Source organism: Artibeus jamaicensis, unplaced genomic scaffold (genome assembly GCF_021234435.1).
Source record: "Artibeus jamaicensis isolate MK-2021 breed Jamaican fruit bat unplaced genomic scaffold, CSHL_Jam_final scaffold_1964, whole genome shotgun sequence".
NCBI classification, from domain to species: Eukaryota; Metazoa; Chordata; class Mammalia; order Chiroptera; family Phyllostomidae; genus Artibeus; species Artibeus jamaicensis.
Genome location: NW_026522030.1, coordinates 21,940,278 through 21,964,366, shown reverse-complemented (window position 1 = coordinate 21,964,366; position 24,089 = coordinate 21,940,278). Strand labels below are relative to the sequence as shown.

The 24,089-nt window shown below is 42.6% G+C and overlaps 2 protein-coding genes across 5 annotated transcripts in view; one reads left to right on the top strand and one right to left on the bottom strand.

The window, feature by feature from the left end:
• PHF24 (PHD finger protein 24) overlaps nt 1-24,089 on the top strand; it is a 205,117-nt gene that overhangs the window by 23,501 nt on the left and 157,527 nt on the right. For 3 of the 4 annotated variants that reach the window (XM_053656464.1, XM_053656468.1, XM_053656463.1), the window contains exon 2: nt 13,319-13,420. The gene's annotated coding sequence lies outside the window, so the exon portion shown is untranslated. Of the gene's footprint in view, nt 1-12,946; nt 13,105-13,318; nt 13,421-24,089 lie in introns of those variants that run through there. The other variant, XM_053656465.1, reaches the window with a different exon arrangement.
• On the bottom strand, nt 15,458-16,598 carry CCL21 (C-C motif chemokine ligand 21). Its single transcript, XM_037151636.2, has 4 exons — nt 16,439-16,598; nt 16,216-16,336; nt 15,958-16,128; nt 15,458-15,877 (listed from the first exon to the last, which is right to left on the bottom strand). Exons 1-4 carry the CDS (start codon nt 16,503-16,505, stop codon nt 15,844-15,846), a joined length of 393 nt encoding a protein of 130 aa, XP_037007531.2. The 5' UTR covers nt 16,506-16,598; the 3' UTR covers nt 15,458-15,843.

Sequence of the window (24,089 nt, the reverse complement as noted above, 5' to 3'; positions counted from 1 at the left end):
TTTATTATTTGTTCAAATAAGTTTCCCCCTTGTTGCTCTTCCTCTTCCCCTTCTGGTACCCCTATAATTTGGATGTTGGAACGTTTAAAGATGTCTCAGAGGTTCCTAAGCCTCTCCTCATTTTTTTGAATTCTTGTTTCTTCATTCTTTTGTTTGGTTGTTTCTTTCTTCCTTCTGATCCACTCCATTGATTTGAGTCCCAGTTTCCTTTCCATCACTATTGGTTCCCTGTGCTCATTTAATTTACTGTAGCCTTCATTTTTTTTCATCTAATTTGAGACCAGAATCAATAGCTCTGTGAGCATCCTGATTACCAGTGTTTTGAACTGTGCATCTTATAGGTTGGCTATCTCTTGGTCGCTCAGAAGTATTGGCTCTGGGGCTTTGATCTGTTCTTCTGTTTGAGCCACAATGTTTTTGTCTTGTTGCGCCTGTTATGCATGAGGGGTGGAGCCTTAGGTGTTCACCAGGGCAGGGCAACCCAGTGGCTGGGTTGTGATGCTGTATGTGGGGGTGGGGTCAGAGAGAGAACAATGGCATTTGTTCTGCTCTCTCTTGGATTTCAGTCCCTTCTGCTACTTCCCACAAGCAAATTGGGCCCTTCTGATGCTGGTTCCCAGGTGGGTGGGCTTGTATATGTTCTAGGACCCTGTGGGTCTCTCCAGTGAATTCTGTGAGGCTGGGAGTCTCTCCTGGTACTTTTGTAATTGGTGTTTTTAGGCTTTATTTTCCCGTCGCTGGGCCCCTGGGTTGTGCGGTCTGTCTCGCTGCTCATTTTACCTGGTTTATCTGTACGCAAAAGTGTGACTGTGGTCAGCTCCGTGCCACCTGCACTCCTGGGTCTGGCTGCCACTGCCTTTTTCTGCCTTGGCCCCTCCCTGCTGGCTGCTGACTCCACCCTCTTACAAGTCTGATTAAATGGTCGTTGGATTTCTGTACAGTTTAATTTTTTGTCTGTTCTGGTTGTGTTTTTGTTTCTAAATCTTTGTTGTCCTTAATTTTGGTTGTGCGAGGAGGCATAGTATTTTCACCTACGCCTCCATCTTGGCCGGAAGTCCATTTCTAGCAAACTTCTAATTGATGCTGATTCTGCATTAGATAAAGAACAAAGGTTAGAGGCATGGAAGTGTTGGGGTAGACCTATTCTGTGCAACCACTAATTGGACACCTCCTAAGGGCCCGAAAAGATGCTTCCTTCTCCAAGACAATAAGAATGTCATTGCTGAGGGGAACATTAACTTCTTCGAAAAGCTCTATAGTGGCTTCTTTAGTAGGCAGGACATAAGGGTGAGAGATGGAACTGGACAATCTTATTTCAAGAGGAATATGGAATCCTTGAGTGACAGAGGCCAGATGTTAGCACCTAACCATGAACACTGAGGTAAATGCAATTACTATATAAGCTACAGGGACAAGTGGTAATCAACATGCTTTTCCCACAGATATCTCTGGTGGTAGCTAATTGATTACAGTGTTTATAGGAATAAAGTAGACAGACAGTTTATTGATGTGCTACCTGATGTGCATAAGTGGAAAATTTCTATGTCTGGTGGGGAGAAAATTGATTCAAATTCTAATGGGGACTGATAGGCTTTTACTCAGTTACTTAAGTCAGTTCCCCAGACCTGAAGCCCTTGATCAGGTGGGGGTGTGTGGTGGGAAGGCCTGAATTTCTTTCACGGGCAGATTGTATCAATCTTTCTCTTAGTCAGTGGTTATCAAAGTGTGGTCCCTGAATTGGCTGTATTAATATCACCTGGGAACTTGCCAGAAATACAAATTCTTGGGCTCTGCTCCAACTCTACTGAATCGGAAACTCTGGTATTGGCCCGGAAATCGTCCTGATAATTCTGACATATGCTTAACTTTGAGAATCACTGGCCAAGGCCTTCCCTAGAGAGATCTGTAGCCATTTGCCAGGGTGAATATGAATGAGGAACAGAGAATTTTGGAGGGGGAATTATTGAATACTGTATTGTGAAAATAATAGTCTTGGGTATCCCAAACCCCACTGTGGTCTACCAGTCAGAAGGAGGGTTCATAGAAGTCGAGTGATAGAAGGATCTTGGTCCTGATCCATCTCAAAGTGAGTCTATAATATCCAGTGGTTATTTCTCTAGTTTCAGAACGCATGTGGGAATGGGTGTATCTCATAATTAACAACATCTCCACACTGGTTCCTTGACCACTGGGTGAGGGAAATTATGGTAGAAAAGGCCAAGTGGAAGTCCTTTGAACAGTGCTTGCCCCACCACGTTTCTGCCTATAATACTAAATTTAAAGCAGCGCTGCATTGCTAGAAAAGTTGCATGGATTAGAGCACCTTCAAAGACTTAAAAAATGCTGCAGCCCTTGTTATAGTGCATGAGAACCAACCTGGCATGTGCCTTCTTTCCATACCATCAATTAAAGGCCACCAATATCAGTTCCTTCACAACTGGAATGACAGCAGTACACCTTCACTGTTTTACCTTAGGGATATAGCAACTTTCCTGCTCTGAGTATCATAACATAATCTTAATATTTCACAGAATATCAAACTGGTCCTTTAAACTGAGGACATTATGCTTACTGATGCATGAAATAACAATAACCCTAAATGCCTCAGGCAGACCCATGTATGCCAGAGGGAGAGAAAGAAATCCTACAAAAATTGAGGATCCTGCCACATGGGTAAAATTTCTAGGCTACTAGATGTAGGAAGGAGCTGAAGAACAGTGGGCGGCGGCATGTCGTACCTTCACTGTGAAGAAGGAGGCACAGGGATTTTAGAATCAACATATACCATATTTAGGATTATTGCTGCAAAATATTTACTGGATATGGCATAAAGTTGATTGTTTTGAGCAGGTCTAGGCTCCAGGAAAAGTTTTCCTGCTGCTTGAACCTTATGCATTGTAAGTCCAGTGAATTTCAGATTGTCTGTGGCAGAGAAGGGTGCTTGTTGCAGGAGTCCCAATAGGAGAATTATAGCAAAGTCCCTTAGGGTGTTGGGGTAAGGCTACAACTGTTCTACTAATGATTGTTTCCGACTTGAAAAACAGCTCCTGATTTTCCATGGGGCACTGGTCTAAAACTCAGACTAGTGATCACCCAGCAACAATGCAACTAAAAGTGTTCTCTATAGCAAATCTTATAGCTGGATGGGCAGAGGAGCATCTGTTATTAAATGGGCATTGTGCACATGAGATAGGCCTTTGGAGTTTTAGAAGGCAGGAGTAAAAGTGTGAACCAGTGGCTCAGCTTCTTACTTGTATTGTTATCTTCTTCTTTTGATCATACTTATGACTTCATGGAGAAGTTTTATATAGTTAACAGAGGGAGAAAAGCATGGTCGTGATTTTCAGATGGGTCATTAAGGTATGCTGGCATCAGTCAGAAGTTGCTTACATTGAGGCACGGCCCTGAAAGCCAGCGAAGGGAAGTCTTCTCAGTGGGAAGAATTTCAGGCAGTATATTTAATGAACACTTTGTCAGAAAGGAGAGAGCCTGAGGTGTGTTTCTTTCTTTCTTTTTTTTTAAAAAAGATGTTAGCTAATTTATGCATATTATAGAAATAACACATTTAACCAATACCTTTAAAAAAAAGATTTTATTTATTTATTTATTTATCTTTAGAGGGGAAGGAGAGAGAGAGGGAGAGAAACATCAATGTATGGTTGCCTTTCGTGCATCCCCTGCTGGAAACTGGCCTGCAGGGAAGCAGCCTACAACCCAGGCTTGTGCCCTGACTGGGAATCGAACTGCGATCCTTTGATTTGCAGGCCTGTGCTCTATCCACTGAGCTACACCAGCCAGGGCTTGAGGTGTGTTTCTATATTAATCATGTACAGTGGCTGCCTACAACAAAACCTGTCCTCGCTTCTTTGAATGGCCCCTTCTCTAAATTAATTTCCATTAAACCTTTTTGAGCATGTCCTCTGTTTCCCACTAAGATCCTGAATAATACAAGAATATAGTGTAAGCACTGGCTAGTGTGGCTCACTTGATTGGAGTGTTGACCCATAACTGAAGGGTTGCAAGTTCAATTCCTGGTCAGGACACATACCTAGGTTGCAGGTTCCTTCCCCAGTCTTGATGTGAATCAGAGGCAACCAGTTGATGCTTCTCTCCCACACTGATGTCTCTCTTTCTCCCCCTTCTTCTTCTCTCTCTCTAAAACAGTGAGAGAATGTTCTTGGGTGAGGATTAAAAAAAAAGAATATAGCGCAGAACCGGAGAGGTTTCAATTAAAATTTAGTACTATTTTCCCGGGAAACTTGTTTTGAAAGATCCTGAGAAATGTCAAAACACAGTGAGAGAATGGAAATAACAAAATAATAAAAAAGGAATTTGTACCACATTGATTTAATAAATATTTATTTAGGCCCTTCTGTGTTCCAGACACTGTTTTTGGCACTGGGACACAGCAGTTAAAAAGAGAAGACGACAGACATTTCTGTTTTTGCAGATGTTTTACTCAAATGAGATCCGGGTAATAAGCAAACAAGAAAAATGTACAGTATGTCAGATGACAGTAAGTGCTATTAGAAAAATTAAAAAGGCTAAAGGGATGGGGAATATTGGAAGGGTGGTCAGGGAAGACTTTTTAGATGTTTGAGCAGAGAGGGGATCTGAAGAAGGAGCCATGCGGAGATCTGGGGAAGAAGTTCTCTAAATCTAGGTAGAGAAAGCAGTGAGTGTAAAGGTCTTGAGGCGAGGTGTGTCTGAGGAATAGAAAGGAGACCAATGTTATCAGATAATAATAGGTGCCAGATAGTGTAGAGTTTTGTAGGCTTTCTGTTTTACTCTAAGTGAGATGGGGAACATGTTTTGAACCAAGTTGTAACACGATCTGACATGCTTCAAAGGCTTCCTCTGGCTGTCAGGTGGAGAATAGACCAAAGTGGTGTAAGGATGGATACCTGAAGACCAGGTCTGGGACAACAATTCAGAGAGGGTATGAGGTTGCAGAGAGTTGGTGAGAAGTGGTCAGGTTTTGGAAATATTTTGAAGATAGAGCCAATGGGCTTTGCTAAGGGATTCAGCATGAAATGTGAAAGAAAGATGAGGCAAGAATATGGCAACGTTTTTGACTTGGGCAATGGGATGGATGGAGTTATAGTTATCAAGATGTGAGTGACTGCAAAGGAGTGGGTTGTAGGAAGGTCAGGAGCTTCATTTTGTTTTTTTAAGATGAAACTCCATTTTGGAAGTACAAGTGGAGATGTTAAAGAGAGTCTAGAGTTCTGGAGAGAGATTCTAACTGAAGATATAAATTTGGATGGTATTTAAAAGTCATAAGTAAATGATATCTCCAAGGGAGTGAATATAGATAGAAGAGGTCCAAGTTCCAAGTCCTGCAGTGCCCCAACATTGACAGATCAGAAAGATGAAAATGAATCAGGGAAGAAGGGGGCCATTAGGGTGTTTTTATAATCTTTAAAAAATTATTATATTTTATTGATTATGCTATTATAGTTGTCCCAATTTTTCCTCTTTTGCCCCTGTCCACCCAGCACCTCCCACTCTCTCTGGCAATCCCCATACCATCATTCATGTCCATGGGTCATGTGTATAAATTCTTTGGCTACTCCATTTCCTGTAGTTTACATCCCCATGGCTATTCTGTAACTACCTACTTGTACTTCTTAATCTCCTCACCTCTTCATCTATTCCCTACATGCCCCCCCTTCTGGCAAGCATTGAAACCCTCTCCTATCCATGATTCTGTCTCTGTTTTCCCTATTTGCTTTGTTTATTTATTGCAAATTTTATTGTTCATAGTTTTGATCTTTTCTTAAACAAATTCCTTTAACAGCCTTCACCTGTACTTTGCCTTGGGCCAACCCTACCTGAGCTATAGAGAAATCTGAGATGGCTGCTACTTGTTGCGGGCTTGGAGAGTCCCAGGTGGAGCCAAGCTGTAGATCTAGGCTGGCTGCTGCTAGTGCTGTGCCTGGGGCCATTTAGTAAGAAGTACTGGAGGGGGGGGTGGGGGTGGGGGGTGGTCATTGAGGCCAGCTTTTGCTTGTTTGAGAAGATTTAGGAAGTTGTGAAGCATGAGCCGAGACCAGCCATTCATAGGGAAAAGCTACTGTTAACAGCTATAAATTGGGTGGGACAGAGCCTCAGTGTATCTGCAGGGTGGGGCAAACAGTGTTAGTCAGGTTAATGGAGCCTCAGATACGGCACCTGCCCGCTGGTTCTGTGGTTCTCCCTGTCTTTCTGTTTGGGAGAATGCTGTCTCTTAGCTCTTGCCTTGATGCCAGACACTTCAGTTCCCCCCTGTGTGCCACTGGTGCCTTTCAAGCTGCTTCCTGAGTTCTGGAGCTCGGAGTGAGACTGAGTGAGTTCATGTGCGAGTTCTTTAAGAACAATTGCTTAAGACAATAGCAGTTTACACCACAGATTCCATCCCTGCTAGTTTTTGCAGCCGGAAGTTATGGTGACTTATCTTCCTGCCACTGGTACTCTGAGCTGGGAGGCCTGCTGGGGGCTGGGATTCCTCGCTCCTGAGGTATCCCTCCAAAATTTTTATCCACCACATGTGTATGTGAAACCAGGCTGTTCTGAGCTTCCTTCCCTCCTACCAGTCTGGATTGATGTGGTTTCTTTAATTCTGTAGTTGTCAGACTCCCATTCAACTTGATTTCTGCCTGTTCTGAGTGATGGTTGTTCTATAATTTAGTTTAATTCTGATATGGTTGTGTGAGGGGGCGAGTTGTGTTTACCTATAACACCATCTTGACCAGAAGTCTGTCCATCGGGGTGTTTTGATGGTACCCACTCCCATGGCAAAAAGAGAAGTGACACAGGTCTCATGGGTGGGTGGTTTAAGGCACCCATTCCCTAGCCATTGGTTTAAACAGTATAATGGTGGTGGGAGGGTTGAAGACTAAGAAAGTAGGTTTGAAGCAGTTTCTGGCCACATATACAAAGCCCTCAGTGTGCTACATATGTCCCCTAGTTTACCTTCTTACCAGCCAAGTGGCCTCTGTGGTGGTCTTGGTTCAGTATGAGCCTTGAACAAATCTCTTCCCACCCTCCTTCAGGAGCCAGCCTAAGTTCAAGTGCCCTGGAGATCTTGTGGAGGGAAGAAGGAGAGGGAGCTGCTGGGCCTGGAACTCAACCCAGTCCATGGTGGTGTTGGGGGTCCAGGGAAGTGAATGATTGTGGGGAGGGGACCTAGACTAGATGCCTAGTGTGTGGGTCCTGTGTCTGCATCCTGAATTGTGTCCATGGGGCTGTGCCTGATGGTATGCCCATCACTGCTGTGTGTGTTTTTGTATGTGTGCATGTGTGTGACATGTACAGTAAGTCTTAATGTAACATTGCCCACAGGTTCTTGGAAACTAATCTAAGTGGAACAATGTATAATGAAACCAATTTTTACCATAGGCTAATTGAGATTTAACAAGAGTTAAGTTCCCAGGGCATATTCTAGTCGCAAAAACACCACCGAACTTCTAAACAAAGACCCCCCAAACACTTCTAATATTAAACACTGAAATAAATGTGAGCCATATATATATTTAAGAAAGGATAATAAAAACAAGGAAGATAATGATTTTCCAACCTGCTTATTCCAATTCAGGGTGGCAGCGGTCCAGAACTTCTCTGGCAGCTCAGGGTGCAAGGCGGGAACCCATCCTGGATGCAGTGCACTCACAGCCATATTCACTGACACTGAGGCAGTTCAGACAAGCCAGTTCACCTCACCTGCTTGTCGTTGGGATATGGGAAGTAGAAACCCTATTACCCTGAAAAAACCCACGCAGACATGGGGAGACTGTGCAAATTCCACAGAGACAGTGTGGAGCTGGAGGCCCAGCAGGAGCTGACTTCTTTTTTTCTCATCAACGTTCTAAAGACATGGAAGGAAACCTAGGCCCGCAGAGTCCAGCCTATGAAGGGAGGCCCTGAAGAAGGGCGCTGCTCAGGCCCAGTGGTGTGTGTGGGGAAGTGGACGCTCTGTGGACAGGGTGTGGACCTGCTCCAGTAGGAACTAGGTGTGTCCCTGAACCTGCAGACTACTCACAGAGGCTGGGAAGCACACTGGCCCAAAGTCCCTGGTCTCCCCTCTTCGGGTACCAAGGCCGAGGGTTCAGCCCCACGTGGGGAGTGAAGACTCTACCTGTGCCTGAGACCGCATCCCCTGGAGGCTGTTTCCTCAGGCTTAGTTCAGCTGCCCTGCAGCCAAATCCCTGCCACTTAGTCCTCTGAGCTGGGTAAGCAGTAAGCAGAGCTTCGTGGGGTGGCGTGAATATTTACCTCCCCATCCTCAGTATTACCAGGTTACCCCGAGTCCAAGGTGCCTAACATTGGAGACATGCATTAATGTTTGCTTTAAAGACTAAAGGAAGTTCACATCGCCTCCAGCACTTCCTTTGCAGCATAAATAACCCACACCCAACTGTTGCCCAAAAGCACTTAAGTACAGTGTTAACTCTAAGAAAAGCTTTCTTTATTCAACCGAGGTTTATTGAGAGCCTGACTGTGCTTGGGTGACTCTCAGCACAGGAGGACAAAGTGGCCAGAGGCCGAAAAAGAGTTTGTCCTGCTCATCAGTGGACACAGGAAAATGCTAGACCTGTGGTCTAGCATGGGACACATTTGAAAGGAAAACATAAAAATAAAATCCTACAAAAGTATAAAGAAATAAAATGGAGACAACCATAAACAAAAAACTGATATCAGAAAGATGAAGGACTTAACAGAAAATTCAACCCACAAACATGCTGTTTGCTTAGTCCACAGAAGACTGCAGCGACAATGCTGCCTCCTGGTGGTGGAGCAGGGTAATGAGGATTTCAGGCAAGTGGAGCTTGTCACATCGTGTGGAGTGGGGGTGCGTGTATTCTGAACCTAACTTGGCACTGGCTGGTCAGGTGATCAGGAAAGGAGTTCGGTTATTCTCTTAATATTGGATTAAAATTTATTATTAGCACAATCCATGGCTCTAAAGAAAAAGCCTTCAAGAACATGGCAGCAGGGTTTCCCATAGGTGTTTTGGTTTGCCACCATCTGAGAAGTGAGTGTCTTCAAAATGAAGCTTTCAGGTTTTTGACATAGACGACATAGTCTGTGTAGGGGAATTCTAGGGCAGACTGTACTAGAAGAATTGTAAATACAGGTGTCAGAAGAAGAAAGCGGGCAATTTCAGCATCCACAAAAATGGTAATTCGTTGGTCAAGACTGAGGCTAAAGGACAGAAGCACTGATAATTTTTAACAAAACAGCATCCCTTTGTCCCAAAATACAAGAAGAAACAAAACCTGGATGTTTGGAAAAGAAAAAGAACTTCACAAAAGAGGTCAGCTGAAGCTGAAGACATATTTCATAGGCACATGATTAAGGCTAGGAAACAAATTAATGTGAGCTTTTGTCAAAGTGGGCACAAGTAACCAGATTCTTGGTGATCATGGACAAAGAATTGAACTGAACACACAGAGTTTATAGCAGAAAGCGAGAGCAGATTTATTAAGCGATAGTACACTCCACAGAACATGGGAGCAGGCCCACTCTAGGCAGAGAGATTGACCTCCGGAGCTGGAGGAATTCTATTCTTATAGGGCGGATATTTTCTGACTAGTTTTGGCGGGCTTTTATCGTGCATGTACAAGTAGTTGCATTACCTTAAAGCTATTGTGCATGTGGTCTCCCATGATTTTTCTTGATTGGCCATCTGAGAATGGGGTCACACAATGTTGATTTATTATAATGCTATTATAATGAAGCAGGGGTCATGTGGAATCTTCTGTGCAGAAGCAATCATGAGTCACCATGATTAAGTGCCTTTCTAGAAAGTGGGAACGCCCTTCCAGACGCCTTCCAGAAAGGGTCTTTGTCCTGTGTGGACATCCTTTATCATAGCCCTGGGGCATCTCCGGAGTTTCCTTCCTATCTCCTGCCTCACTTTCATAAATAACAAGTATAGACTATATCCCTCTGACCTTCCTGTGTCATAAAACAAGGTAGAAGATGCCGAGTGTGTCGGTGGTGGTGTTCTGGAAGTCCTGTACTGTACCCATTTTTACTTTTTTAAAGGAAAATACCTAACTATCCTTGGTGATCATGTCCCTCTAAAGGGCTGAACTGATGAGTAAAGAATGAAATAGTGGCTAGCCAAAGTGTGGCACAAATATCATAGGGGTGAGGTAGGGTGGCCAAAATGTTAAGACATCTGGTTGCTTACTTTAGAATTAGTTTCAGGTTCATAGGACTCAGGTTAAGATGTTTCTATGATCTGTAATTCTGGGAGATCATAGCCTGACTCATTCTTTACATTTATCTCAAAGAGGCCTTTAAACTTGAAAGAATTTGAGAGGAAGGAGTGAGCCAGGAGAAGCAGGAGTCTTCAGATTCTGGGGCATACTGATAAGAAGGAGCTGGCCCTCCCTTTCATAAGTGTATATGTGTTATTTCATGGAAGAGATACTGGTAAAATCATTTCAAGACTAAAAGACTAAAGGGCTGTAGATGGCCCTCAGGGTAACTTATTTTTAGAAGATAGTGATGACTTAGTTTTAAAGCAATGAAATGCTTCAGTGTTAAAGGAAAACTCAGGATTCAGGGATTACAATGCATTTTTATGTTTGGGGGATGAAGATTTTGTAAATTTGTGGATGGTTAATCCTTAGAATTTTTTCTTTTTTTTGTCTTTATATTTCTAGCAGAAGCCATAATTGTGTTCCTTGTTGAACACTCCTATCTTGGTATATAGTAAAATGTTTTTTACTGTATGGATGAGCAAGACATTGGAAGTCTTCCAAATTTGTAATTTTATTTTGTGCTTTCCTTTACACCTATTTTTTCTTAAATATTTACTTGTCTAAGCAGCAATATTCTGAAAAATTAGCTTTATCTCGTTTCGCATTTAGGTCCTTGTGGGTTTTATGTCTATACACACGAACACACATCAGAACAACTACTGTAGTTTTAACTGGAGCTCAGGGGGGAGCGAATATAAATGTATGTGTTTAATTTGCCATATTTACCCTGAACTCCTACTTGTCTTTGAATTTAATGGTGTTAATCTTTTCCCTTATGATTTATGTTTTATGGTTTTATGTCTTGTTTCAGAAGTTCTTTTCTACCTCAAAGGCTATATACACACACCTGTATTTTCTTTTATTGCATGTATTTTAAACATTAAGTCTTTAATCCTAATATAATAAAACCTTTGAAAATTTTTGAGGCTTTGATAATGGTAAATAGAGTTTTTATTATTTTTTTATTTTTATTTTTTAAATATTTTATTTATCTTTAGAGGGGAAGGGAAGGAGAGAGGGAGAGAAATATCAATGTATGGTTGCCTCCCATGTGTCCCCTGCTGGGAACTAGCCTGCAACGCAGGCATGTGCCCTGACTGGGAATCGAACTGTGGTTGCTTGGTTCCCAGGTCCGAGCTCAATCCACTGAGCTACACCAGCCAGGGCGAGTTTTTATTTTTTTAAAAGGGGAAGAACAGTTACAACTTTTCAGAAAAACAAAAAGCTGAGTGACAAAGGAAAGTAAGTGTAGTACACAACTTTGTTTTGCAGTGAACAACATTTGCATGGTCATAATAATGTAAGTTCTGATCATGATCCAAATATAGTTGTATAACTATATTTAGAGGACAGACTGACAGGAGAGGAGAGTTGGTAAAAGAGCTAAGTCTCCATTTTTTTTTAATGCTATGCAATCGGTTGGTAATATTTAAAGTAGACAAATCAAGAAACAGAGGTATGAGCCCTGTCTAGTAGCTCAGTTGTCTAGAGTGTTTCCACATAGGCCAAGGTTGTGGGTTCTCTGATTAGGGCACTTACAAGGATCAACCAATGGATCCATAAAAAAATGGAACAACAAATCAATGTTTCTCTCTCTCTCTCTCTCTAAAATCAACAAATTAAAATATTAAAAAAAGAGAAACAGAAGTATGAACAAAACACTTAGAAACGGCACTAACTCCTTGAAGAAGTAGCTTAAGTGTTAAAAGTTGCAGTAAATGGATACTATTCAGAATAAGACTTGAAAAAAGAAGTTTCATTTGTTTATTTTAGACAGAGGGGAAGGGAGGGAGAAAAAGAAACATCAATGTGTGGTTGTCTCTTGTGCACCCCCTACTGGGGGACCTTATCTGGCCTGCAACCCAGGCATGCGCCCTGACTGGGAATCACACCTGTGACCCTTTGGTTTGCAGGCTGGCGCTCAATCCACTGAGCCACACCAGCCAGGGCAAAATAAGCCTTTTGGTATTTTTAAACTATGAGTATGTATTATTTGATTTTTTAAAAATCACACATCTTACAGAAAGAAGAAAGAAAGAACAGGACAACATTGTCAAAGATGAAGGCAGACAAGGAGAGGGACTATTTATTCTCTGATGGAGTAAAAACACTGCATGCTTACCCAGGCAGGCCAGGGCTTGAGGCAAATACCAGACATGCAAGTGTAGCAGGATAATTTACTGAAATACAAGTTTTGTTTGTTCTGCTTATCTTTTTCTTTTCTATTTAGAGCAGGGGTGTGCAACCCGCAGCCTACAGGTCGCATGTGGCCCAGGGTGGCCATGAATGCAGCCCAACACAAAATCATAAATTAACTTAAAACGTTATGAGATATTTTTGTTTTCGTTAGTGTTTGTTTTTGTTAGCGTGTGTTGGTTAGTGTCAATGTGTGGGCCAAGACAACTCTTCTTCCAGTGTGGCCCAGAGATGCCAAAAGATTGAACAGCCCCGATTTAGAACAAGCAGGGGTTTTGACAGGGCTGACAGCAGAGGCATCCCGATGTCAGCAGCCTTTCTGCCTTAAAAGGTGAAAGCAAATCTGGAAAGAGGTCAGGCCCTGAGGGGGCTGGGGACAAGGAGGGTTTTGGAGAGAGATTTTTAAGACAGTGGAGGGAATTGGTATGTAGGTCCAGTCACCATGGGCAATGGGCTCTAGTCCTTGGCTGTGATGAAACAAGTTGCGGGGCCTGAGTAGACGGCTCTGGGGTGTATCTGGGGAAACCAGTTCTGAGTCCAGGGGTTTTCATAACTGAATTTTCATGCCTCAGAAAGAAAAAGGAGCTAAGTGTTTGAGAGTCCAGAACCTGGAGAGTCTTACCAGCTGCAATCACAGGGGCCATGGCATTTACTGGTGAGATTGATGTTCAGTGATAGGATGGGTAGGGGGCATGTGAGAAGGCTCCCTTTTGCCTTGGTGTTTCTATGACATTTGCATAGCCCTTGGCAGATGGGATCCCAGCAGTGTCTGATGTTGAATTTCTCGTCAGCACTCTGGTGCAGGGGTCTGGAGTAGGAATCAAGTTCATTGAAAGAACATTTTTAAATTTTTGCCCATCTGTTTGTAGACTAAGATCACACCTGCTGCATGAGGATAGGTGTGGAGGAACCCCTGTCTTCACCAGCCTCAGGAGGAGCAGACAACAAACACTTTAAAGACTTCATAAGTGGTGAGTGCTGTGGCATGCTCAGTCTCCTGGGGAAGGAAAAGGTGGTGGGGCAGCCACCTCCAGCCTCTGGCCGCCATCTCAGGGTCTGTTTCCTTCTTTCCCACAGGGCCTGGCCCTATCTGATGGTTCTCCCTCTCCCTACCTAACGGTGAAGTGGGTATAGGAGAATCTCTCCTCTGGGCAGGAAAGGAGGAAGAGAGCCAGGCACACATCTTCTTGGAGAGGAGAGGAGCCTGATTTACTGAGTTCTGGGCTTCCAAATACCTGCCACAGTGTTACAGAACAACAAGAGGTCCGAGGGAGGGGCAATACAATATTTGGCCCACCTAGGGATGCCCAAAACTGCTATACAACAGGGGCCCCTCCCAAAAAACCAAAATACTAATATCTACTGGGCTCTTCTGTCCGCCGCCAATTGGAAAGACATCTCTCAATGCCAGAGATTTGTGAAAAGGAAACAAAATGTTTATTTAATGCTATTCAGGCCTAATGCCTCCACTAAAATAGCAAAGTCCTTTAGGGTATACACCTACACCCACACAGCGCTCCCTTCTCCCACTGTCCCAACTCCGGGTACCGTAAATCAGGAAAAGAGCACATGTCTGTGTTGCAGGCCGCTGGCACTGTCAGCTGTGTCACCTTGCAGGCAGGATCTCTCTCTGGTTAATCCAAAGTACTGTGGTACCCTCTCATGGTCTACTGGCAAGAGTTCTTTGTACCTAGTTCCAGTCAAAGTCACTCTTGCTTTTCAGGCCCCGAGGCCAAAGGGGGCACCCCAAAGCCGCATGGGCCTCTTCTACCAAAGCTGCAGGAGTCCGCACTCCACTAAAAGCATGTGGCTTTCTTCTTCACCTGGCTGCAGGGATCTCCATTCTGGCAAAGCTGCATGGTTTTCCCTTTCATCTAGGCAGTTCTTGCCTCATGTCCTGGAGCCCATCTTTTCCAAGCTCCCACACAGGCCCTTCTTACTCAGGAGCGCAGCCCGCTAGTTCCATCTTGAGTCCCAGTACTCCCTTCTCCCCCGCTCCAAACTTGGCCACTGCTATTTAACATATCTATGAAACCAGTTAAAGGTTATAGATATGTTAAATAATCATTCCAGAGGTTAGCTGCAAAACTATTGCTATGCAAAACAGTTCTCAATGGCCTGGCTCCATTCGTTTCTTCCCCCTGGGGGGAGGTGTGAGGACATCTTATATGTCTCTCCAATATTCCTATATACTTTGAATTCTGGACACCATTCCAAATCTTTTTTTTGGGGGCGCCCCCTGGCTGCACCCTGTATCAACAGGAGACTTGGTCTTTGATGTCAGGAGATTTAAGTGCCCTGGGCCCCAGCCAGGGGAAAGAGGAGAAAAGAACGGAAGGGGAAGATACCTTCCCGACCGGAAGCTGAGGCAGTCAGGAAGCCCAGATACGAATGGAGAGCACACAGCTGCAATAAACAAAGTGGAGAGGACAGGAATCCCACTTTATTGATTGGGACAGAAGGAAGTCCTCTTGGGTTTTGGGGTGTTTGGGGAGGGAGTGTAGGCTCTGAAGGGCTCTCAGGGCTGGACCTCTGCATAGGGTAGGTTTCAGTAGGCTTGTGTTTTCCTGTTACAGGTAGGCCCAGGCTCCAGCCTCCTTCCTGGGGACCTTCCCCAAAAGGTACTTGGAGGTTTGCATTCAGTAGGCCCCAACGAAAGGGGTGGGGGGCAGTCTCTGGTACTGCTGGGAGTGAGAGAATGCTGCACATAGCTAGGGAATGGATCTCTGCAGGGTCTCAGAGGCCTGCAGAGCCATTGTAAGGGTGGTGTGTGTGCCCTGGGTCCACCATCTCTCTATTGGCAGAAACTTCTCAGAGACCAGGAGCAGCCAAGTTTCTACCCTACCTGTCAACTTCCCTTCTACTGTCCATAGGTCTGGGCACTTGAGAGGGGAGGAAATTCTTGGGGTAGGTTAGAACATAGAATTTGCCAGCTTGAGCTCTTGACCCTACCCCTTAGTGGTACCAGCTTTCCCATGGACACAAACACACAAGAACAGATACTTGGGTAGGAGGCCAGAACAGCTTTTTATTCAGTTATGTATAAATCATATTTGTAAGGAAGAGGTGGGGTGCTGCAGGGAACAGGGTCAGGTCCAGGGTCCTTGGTGACTTTCCTGAGAGGGCACAGTCCTGCTGCCTCCTCTCATACTCCCTCCTCTGCCTCTCTAGGTCTGGCCTGGTGTGGGCAAATCAGTTATGCGGGTGGGGCTGCAAATACAGAAAGCTGAAGCAAGAGAAGTGGTGAGGCAAGGCCAGTATGGGGGTAGAGGGACTGCTCTGGGGCCCCTGAGTCCTCTCTCTCTCTCCTAGACTGCTTTTTTCCCCTTGGATTGGGGCTCCAAACCCTGGTGAGGCTGATGAGGGCCTCCTGGGCTCCAGGCTGGTCACAGGGCTATGGCTTTTTGGGGGTCTGCGTCTGTTCAGTCCTGGGAGGGGAGAAGAGGGGTTTGAAGGACTTATAGAGGCTCTTCTTTACTTCCCTCCCCCATCCCTTCAGTTTTCTCACCTCTTACAGCCTTTGGAGCCCTTTCTCTTCTTTCCAGACTTGTCCTTCTTACAGCGCTGGACTGATTTCTGTGGGGCTGGTGATCTGTCCAGATGCTGCATCAGCTGCTGCACCCAGACCTCCTTAGGGTCTGCACATAGGTCTGGCTGAGAGCGCTTCCGAGGTGAGAACCTGGGAATGGGCATTAACAAGCCTGTCCCAGTCTTGCCCAGCATGCCCAATCCACTGAGCTGCACCCACCCCCTTGCACTCACTCACAGAATAGCTGGGATGGGGCAGTCCAAGCTTGGCTCCTGCTTCCGGTAGCTGCGGACGAGCTGAGTGGGAATCTTCCTTACGCTGTACTTGAGGCAACAGTCCTGTGCCCCTCCACCACTGCCTGCAGGGTAGGGTTCACAGGGAGTCAGGGGCTACTTATAGGCTCTCAAACAGACCTCTCCAGTGCCTTTCCCCCATCCTAAGGCAAGTTCCTCCTTGATACCTTGGGTCCAGGGGATGCAGAAGGCCAGGATCAGGACAAAAATGCTTAGAGCCAGTGACTGAGCCATGGCTATTATAGAGGGTGAGTATGAGGCCAGAGCTATGGGTAAGGTGAATAGCGGCAAATTGGGGGTCCTGGAGTGTGTGGGCTGGGACTGGACAGCTGCTTATTTATGCAGGCGGATATTTTCACTCCCCCTATCAAAAGATAGGGATCGTCCTTTTCCGTTTGGATTTGGCAGAACTATCCAGTCCTGAGTTCATAGGTCTTTGACACTGAATGCACAAGCAAGCAGCTGTTCGTATTCTCTGATTTTGCCATTCTGAAACATCATTAAGTCTGTGTTCTGGATGGTTGACAGGCAGCAATCCATATTTTAGTGCAGGGACACTGAGATTTCCTTTTCTCTGCACTTCCTCTCATTCTATGTTTTGTTTACTCACTTTTTAGATAGGGTCTGTTGATACTCAAAATTTAAACATTTTGAAGTCTAGTTTATCTGTTTTTTCTTTTGTTGCCTGTGGTTTAGGTGTCATATTTAAGAAATCATTGCCAAATTCAAGGCCATGAAGATTTCTTCTGTTTTTCCTCCAGCTTTATTGAGGTATAATTGATTACTAAAATTGTATATATATCATTTAAGTGTACATGGTAATTTGATACATGTGTACATTGTGAAATAATTACCACAATCAAGATAATTAACTTCCCCATTACTTCACAGAGTTACCTTTTTCTTTTGTGTGCGTGTGCATGTGTGTGTAGTGAGAATGCTTATGATCTACCTTTTTAGCAAATTTTTAGTATTATTAACTATAGTCACCGTGGTGTACATTCAATCCTCAGAAGTCAAAGCATACTGAGAATTTGTATGCTTTGTCCAACATTTCCTCATTTTCCCCACCTTACAGCCCCTGGCAACCACCATTCTACTGTATCTATGTGTTTGACCTAAAAAAAAAAATTCCTCATATAAGCGATACCATACAGTGTTTGTATTTTTCTATCTGGCTTATTTTACGTAGCATAATGCTTTCCAGTTTTATCCATGTTATTGCAAATGACAGAATTTCCTTCTTTTCTTTTTTACTTTTGGCCAAGATGGGGGCTTAGGTAGATATACTGTGCCTCCTCACACAACCAAAAAAAGAAAAACAACAAATTTGAAAACAAAAAACAACCAGAACTGGCAGAAAATTGAACTGTATGGAAGTCTGACAACAAGGAGTTAAAGAAGAAACATTCATCCAGACCAGTAGGAGGGGCCAAGATGGGCATCTGGGGCAGAGAGGACTCGCAGCAAGGTGGCAGCTGGTGAACTGAGTGAGGCAGCTGGCACAGTGGATGACCCCACATCTGCATGTGGATAAACTGGGAAGAGCAAGTGGGGCGTGAGACAGACTGCACAACCCAGGGTTCCAGTGTAGGGAAATAAAGCCTCAAAACCTCTGACTGAAAAATCCTCTGGAGGTTGAGGCAACATGAGAAACTCCCAGTCTCACAGGAGAGTTACATTGGAGAGACCCACAGGGTCCTAGAATGTACACAAACCCACCCACCTGGGAATCAGCACCAGAAGGGCCCAATTTGCTTATAGGTAGCAGAGAAAGTGACTGAAAGCCAGCCAAGCAAGTGGTATTGTTTTCTCTTGGACCCCTCTATGACATACAGTACCACAGCACAGTGAAGTGGGTTGCCCTACCCTGGTGAAGACCTCAGGCTCTGTCCCTTATACATAACAGGTGCTGAGACCAAAAAAAAAAAAAAAAATGACCCAAATGAAAGAACAGATTAAAGCTCCAGAAAAAATACAAATAAGTGATGAAGAGATAGCCAACCTATCAGATGCAGAGTTCAAAAACACTGGTAATTAGGATGCTCACAGAATTGGTTGAGTATGGTTGCAAAATAGAGGAAAAACTGAAGGCTATGAAGAGTGAAATAAAGGAAAACATATAGGGAACCAACAGTTAAGGGAAGGAAACCCATACTCAAATCAATGGTTTGGACGAGAAGGAAGAAATAAACATTGAACCAGAACAGAATGAAGAAACAAGAATTCAAAAAAAAATGAGGAAAGGCTTAGGAACCTCTAGGACAACTTTAAACATTTCAACATCTGAATCATAGGGGTGCCAGAAGGAGAAGAGATAGAGCAAGAAATTGAAAATGTATTTGAAAAAATAATAGAGAACTTCCCCAATCTGGCAAAGGAAATAAACTTCTAAGAGGTCCAGGAAGCCCAGAGAGTCCCAAAGAAGTTGGACTCAAGGAGGAAAACACCAAGGCACATCATAATTACGTTACCCAAGATTAAAGATAAGGAGAGAATCTTAAGAGCAGCAAGAGAAAAGGAGACAGTTATCTACAAAGGAGTTTCCATAAAGCTATCAGCTGATTTCTCAGAAGAAAATTTGCATGCAAGAAGAGAATGGAAAGAAATATTCCAAGTCATGAAAGGCAAGCACTCACACCCAAGATTGCTCTATCCAGCAAAGCTATTATTTAGAATGGGAGGGCAGATAAAGTGCTTTCCAGATAAAATCAAGTTAAAGGAGTTCATCATCACCAAGCCTTTATTATATGAAATATTAAAGGGACTTATATAAGAAATAGAAGAAGATAAAAAATATAAACACTAAAATGACAACAAACTCACAACTATCAAGAACCAAACCTAAAAAACAAAAACAAAAAGAAAAATGAACTAAGCAAACAACTAGAACAGGAACAGAATCACAGAAATGAAGATCACATGGAGGGTTATCAGTGGGGAGGGGGAGGGGTGAACTGGGGAAAAGGTACAGGGAATAAAAAGCATAAATGTTAGGTACAGAATAGACAGGGGGAGGTTAAGAATAGTATTGGAAATGGAGAAGCCAAAGAAGATATATGTACGACCCACGGACACTGAACTAAGGGAGGTGGGGAATGTGGGTGGGAGGGGATGTGCAGGTTGGAGGGGAATAAAAGGGGGGAAATGGGACAACTGTAATAGTATAATCAATAAAGTGTATTTAAAAAAAGAATTTCCTTCTTTTTAAGGTTGAATAACATCCCATTGTATATATATTACATTTTTAATCTATTCATCTGTCGATAGACAATTAGTTTGTTTCCATATGTTAACTATTGTGAGTAATGGTACAATGAACAGGAAATAAAGATATCACTTCAGCAACCAAGATGGAGGTATAGGTGGAAATACTGTATCCCTTCGTACAACCAAATTTAAGGACAACAAAAATTTAGAAATAAAAATACAACCAAACAGACAGAAAATTGAACTGAATGGAAGTCCAACAATGAACCATTCACCCAGACCAGTAAGAGGGGAAAAGTCAGTGGCCAGCAGAGAGGGGTGATGGCAGGAAAAGGCGGTGGCTGCCAGACCTGAAGAGCATAGGCAGCAGTGGGGCTAGCAGACCCCAGGCGCAGGGAGGAAACAAGCAGACCCAGTGAGACGCGCAAGGCCGCTGTCTGACTTTGGACACATATTTGTGCACAGATAATATGGAAAAAAGAGCAGCGAGAACCCAGGAGAAGCGAGAAAAAAAAACCCTGCGCAACCCAGGGCCCCAGTGATGGGGAAATAAAGCCTAAAAGCACCAATTGAAAAAGTGCCAGGAGAGACTCCCAGCGTCAGGTGAGAATTCGTTGGAGAGACCCACAGGGTCCTAGAACATACACAAGCCCACCCACCTGGGAACCAGCATCAGAAGGGCCCAATTTGCTTGTGGGAAGCAGCAGAGGGGACCAAAATCTGAGAGAGCAGAACAAGTGCCATTGTTCTCTCTCTGACCCCACCCCCACATACAGCATCACAACCCAGCCACTGGGTTGCCCTGCCCTGGTGAACACCTAAGGCTCTGCCCCTCGTGCATAACAGGTGCAAACAGACCAAAATATTATGGCTCAAACAAAAGAACAGCTCAAAGCCTCAGAGCCAATACTTCTAAGCGACCAAGAGATAGCCAACCTATAAGATGCACAGTTCAAAGCATTGGTAATCAGGATGCTCACAGAACTGTTGATTTTGGTCTCAAATTAGATGAAAAAAATGAAGGCTACAGTAAATGAAATGAAGGAAAATGCACAGGGAAGCAAGAGTGATGGAAAGAAAACTGGGACTCAAATCAAGGGAGTGGACCAGAAGGAAGAAAGAAACAACCAAACAGAAAAGAATGAAGAAACAAGAATTCAAAAAAATGAGGAGAGGCTTAGGAGCCTCCAAGACATCTTTAAATGTTCCAACATCTGAATTATAGGGGTACCAGAAGGGGAAGAGGAAGAGCAACAAGGGGGAAACTTATTTGAACAAATAATAAAGGAGAACTTACCCAAGCTGGCAAAGGAAATAGACTTTCAGGAAGTCCAGGAAGCTCAGAGTCCCAAAGAAGGTGGACCCAAGGAGGAACACACCAAGGCACATCATAATTACATTACCCAAGATTAAAATGAAGGACAGAACCCTAGAAGCAGCAAGAGATAAGGGGACAGTCACCTACACAGGAGTTCCCATCAGACTGTCAGCTGGTTTCTCAAAAGAGACCTTCTAGGCCAGAGGGTCAAAAAAGAGGTATTCCAAGTCATGAAATGCAAGGACCTACATCCAAGATTGCTCTATCCAGCAAAGCTTTCATTTAGAATGGAAGGGCAGATAAAGTGCTTCTCAGATAAGGTCAAGTTCAAGGAGTTCATCATCACCAAGCCCTTATTATATGAAATGTTAAAGGGACTTATCTAAGAAAAAGAAGATAAAAAATATGAACAGTGAAAGGAGAGCAAACTCACAGTTATTAACAACCACACCTAAAACAAAAGCAAACTAAGCAGACAGCTAGATCAGGAGTGGAGCCACAGAAATGGAGATCACATGGAGGGGGAGTACAACAGGGGAGTGGGAGGAGGAGAGAGGGGGAGAAGGTACAGAGAATAAGTAGCATAGATGGTGGGGAGAAAATAGACAGGAGGAGGGCAGAGTGGTGTGGGAAATGTAGAAGCTAAAGAACTTATGACACATAGACATGAGCTAAAGGGGGGAACGTGGGGGGAAAGGAGTGTGCAGGGTGGAGGGGAATGAATGGGGGAAATGGGATAACTGTAATGGCATAATCAATAAAATATATTTTAAAATTATAATTAAAAAGATATCACCTCAAGGTAGTGATTTTATTTCCTTTGGATATACTTGTATACCTAGATGTTGGGATTGCTGGACCATATGGTATTTCTATATTTAATTTTTTGGGACCATTCCATTCTGTTTTCCATAATGGCTTATCAATTTACATTCTCATCAACAATGTACAAGGGTTTCCTTTTCTCCACACTCTCTGAAACAATTGTTATCTCCTGACTTTTTGATAACAGTCATCGTAAGAGGTGTAAAACTGACATTTCTTCGTGGTTTTGATTTGCGTTTCTCTGATGATTAGTCATGTTGAGATCTTTTTATATATCTATTGGTCATTTGTTATCTTCTTTGGAAAGCTGCTTATTCAGGTCCTTTGCCTATTTTCTTAATTATAAAAAATCTGATTCTGTATTTGATATCTCAATTCTTTTTTTTCTCAAGTTTTCTATTTTTATTCAGTAGGTTGAAAAAATCTTTTAAATAGGTTTTATCCAGTAGATTTTTTTGTTGTTAAGCATTATCTTATTTATTTATAAATGCTTAATGTTAAGTAACTTTTTTTAAAATTAACTTTATTTAGTTATTTTTCAAGTACAGTTTTTTGTCTATTTTTCCCATCCCAGCCTCCCCCGCCCCTTGCTCCCCACCTCCCTCCCATTTCAAACTCTATAAGGACTTTAAAATATTTTTAAAGTGTTCAGGTCTCATATATCTGTAATTTTCTTTGGATAATCAAAGTTAAAACAGGTGATATATATTTTCTCTCTATCATCTGACAACTACTGTGGTTAAAACAGGTTCAGGCATCTGGGATTATGTAGTATCTATTGGAATACTTATTCCAGTAACAAGAAAATCCATGAACCATCTATTATTGTGGATCACTTAAACCATTCAGGTTGGCATTTTTTTTCAGTGCAATTTGTAAACAGTGAAAGCTTCTGGCAATTAACTGGCATGGACAAGGATGCATCCATCTTTTCTACAGGGGGAATTTGGGCATAAAGCTTTATCTCTTGGCTTCAGATGGCTTTTGACCGGTTTTCTCTTTCTATCTGGCTAGGACTTCTTTGATTGTTGTTGCTTTTGATATTCTGTTGGTTGCTACTGTCAATGGTGGTTGTAGGGGTGCCCTTTCCCCATTTTGTCATCAGATTTTTCTTTTGCCTTTTTTTTTTGCTGTTGTATGTGTTTTTAAAATATTCTAGGTATTAACCCCCTATAAGGTATACGATTTGTAAATATTTTCTTCCCTTTCCTGGGTTGTCTTTTCATTTCGTTGATGGTTTCCCATGCTGTGTAGAAGGCTGTCTTTAGTTTGATGTAGTCCAAGTTGTTGAGTTTGCTTTTGTTACTTTTGCTTTTGGTGTCATATTAAAAAGAAATTATTGCGAAGACCAATGCCAAGGAGTTTTTCTCTAGTGTTTTCTTCTAGGAGTTTTACAGTTTCCGGTTTTACATTTAAGTCTTTAATCCATTTTGAGTTAATTTTTACATTGTGATATAAGATAGGAGTCCAGTTTCATTCTTGCACATGTAGCTCTCCAGTTTTACCAATACCACTTATTGAAGAGACTGTCCTTTCCCTACATTGTACTCTTGGCGCCTTGTCAAAGATTAATTGGCCATATATGCATATGTTTACATTGTTTCTGAATTTTCTATTCGTTCCATTGGTTTATGTGTCAGTCTTCATGCCAGTATATACTGTTTTGATTTCTATAGCTTTGTAATATAGTTTGAAATAAAGAATATTATACCTCCAGTCTTGTTTTTCTTTCTCATGATTGTTTTGGCTTTGGGTCTTTGTGGTTCTGTATGAATTTTGGGATCGTTTTACCTATTTCTGTGAAAAAAAGGTCATTGGAATTGTGATAGGGATTATACTGAATCTATAGATCACCTTGGATAGTTTGGATGTTTTAGCACTATTTATATTTTAATCTAAGAACGTGGGATATCTTTCCATTTATTTGTGTCTTCTTCAACTTCTCTCATCCATGTTTTATGGTTTTAGTGTATAGGTCTTTCACCTTAGTTACATTTATTCCTATTTTATTGTTTTTGATGCTATTGTAAATGGGATTCTTATTTCTCTTCAGATAGTTTGTTGTTAGTATATAAAATTACAACTGATTTTTTAATATTTGTTTTGTATCCTGCAACTCTACTAAATTTGTTTATTAATTTTAACAGGTTTTTGGAATTTCCTATATTTAACATCATGGCATCTATAGAGACAATTTGACTTCATTCTTTTTGATCTGGATCTTTTTCATTTTTTTTTTCTCCTAATTGCTCTGGCTAGGACTTCCAGTACTGAGATGAATAGAAGTGATGATAGTAGGCACTCTTGTTTTTTTCCTATTCTAATAAGAAAAACTTGAAACTTTTTGCTGTTGAGTATGATGTTGGCCGAAGGCTTCTCATATATGGCCTTTATTATTTTGAAGAACATTCCTTCTATATCTAATTTGTTGAGAGTTTTTACCAGGAAAGGATGTTGAATTTTTT

Coding starts and splice junctions, on each gene's coding strand:
- CCL21 (XM_037151636.2), bottom strand. CDS start 16,505: ATGGCTCAGTCACTGGCTCTAAGCATTTTTGTCCTGATCCTGGCCTTC. Junction 16,337..16,438: donor CTGCATCCCCTGGACCCAAG/GTATCAAGGAGG, acceptor CCTACCCTGCAG/GCAGTGGTGGAGGGGCACAG. Junction 15,878..15,957: donor GGCTCCAAAGGCTGTAAGAG/GTGAGAAAACTG, acceptor CTCCCCTCCCAG/GACTGAACAGACGCAGACCC.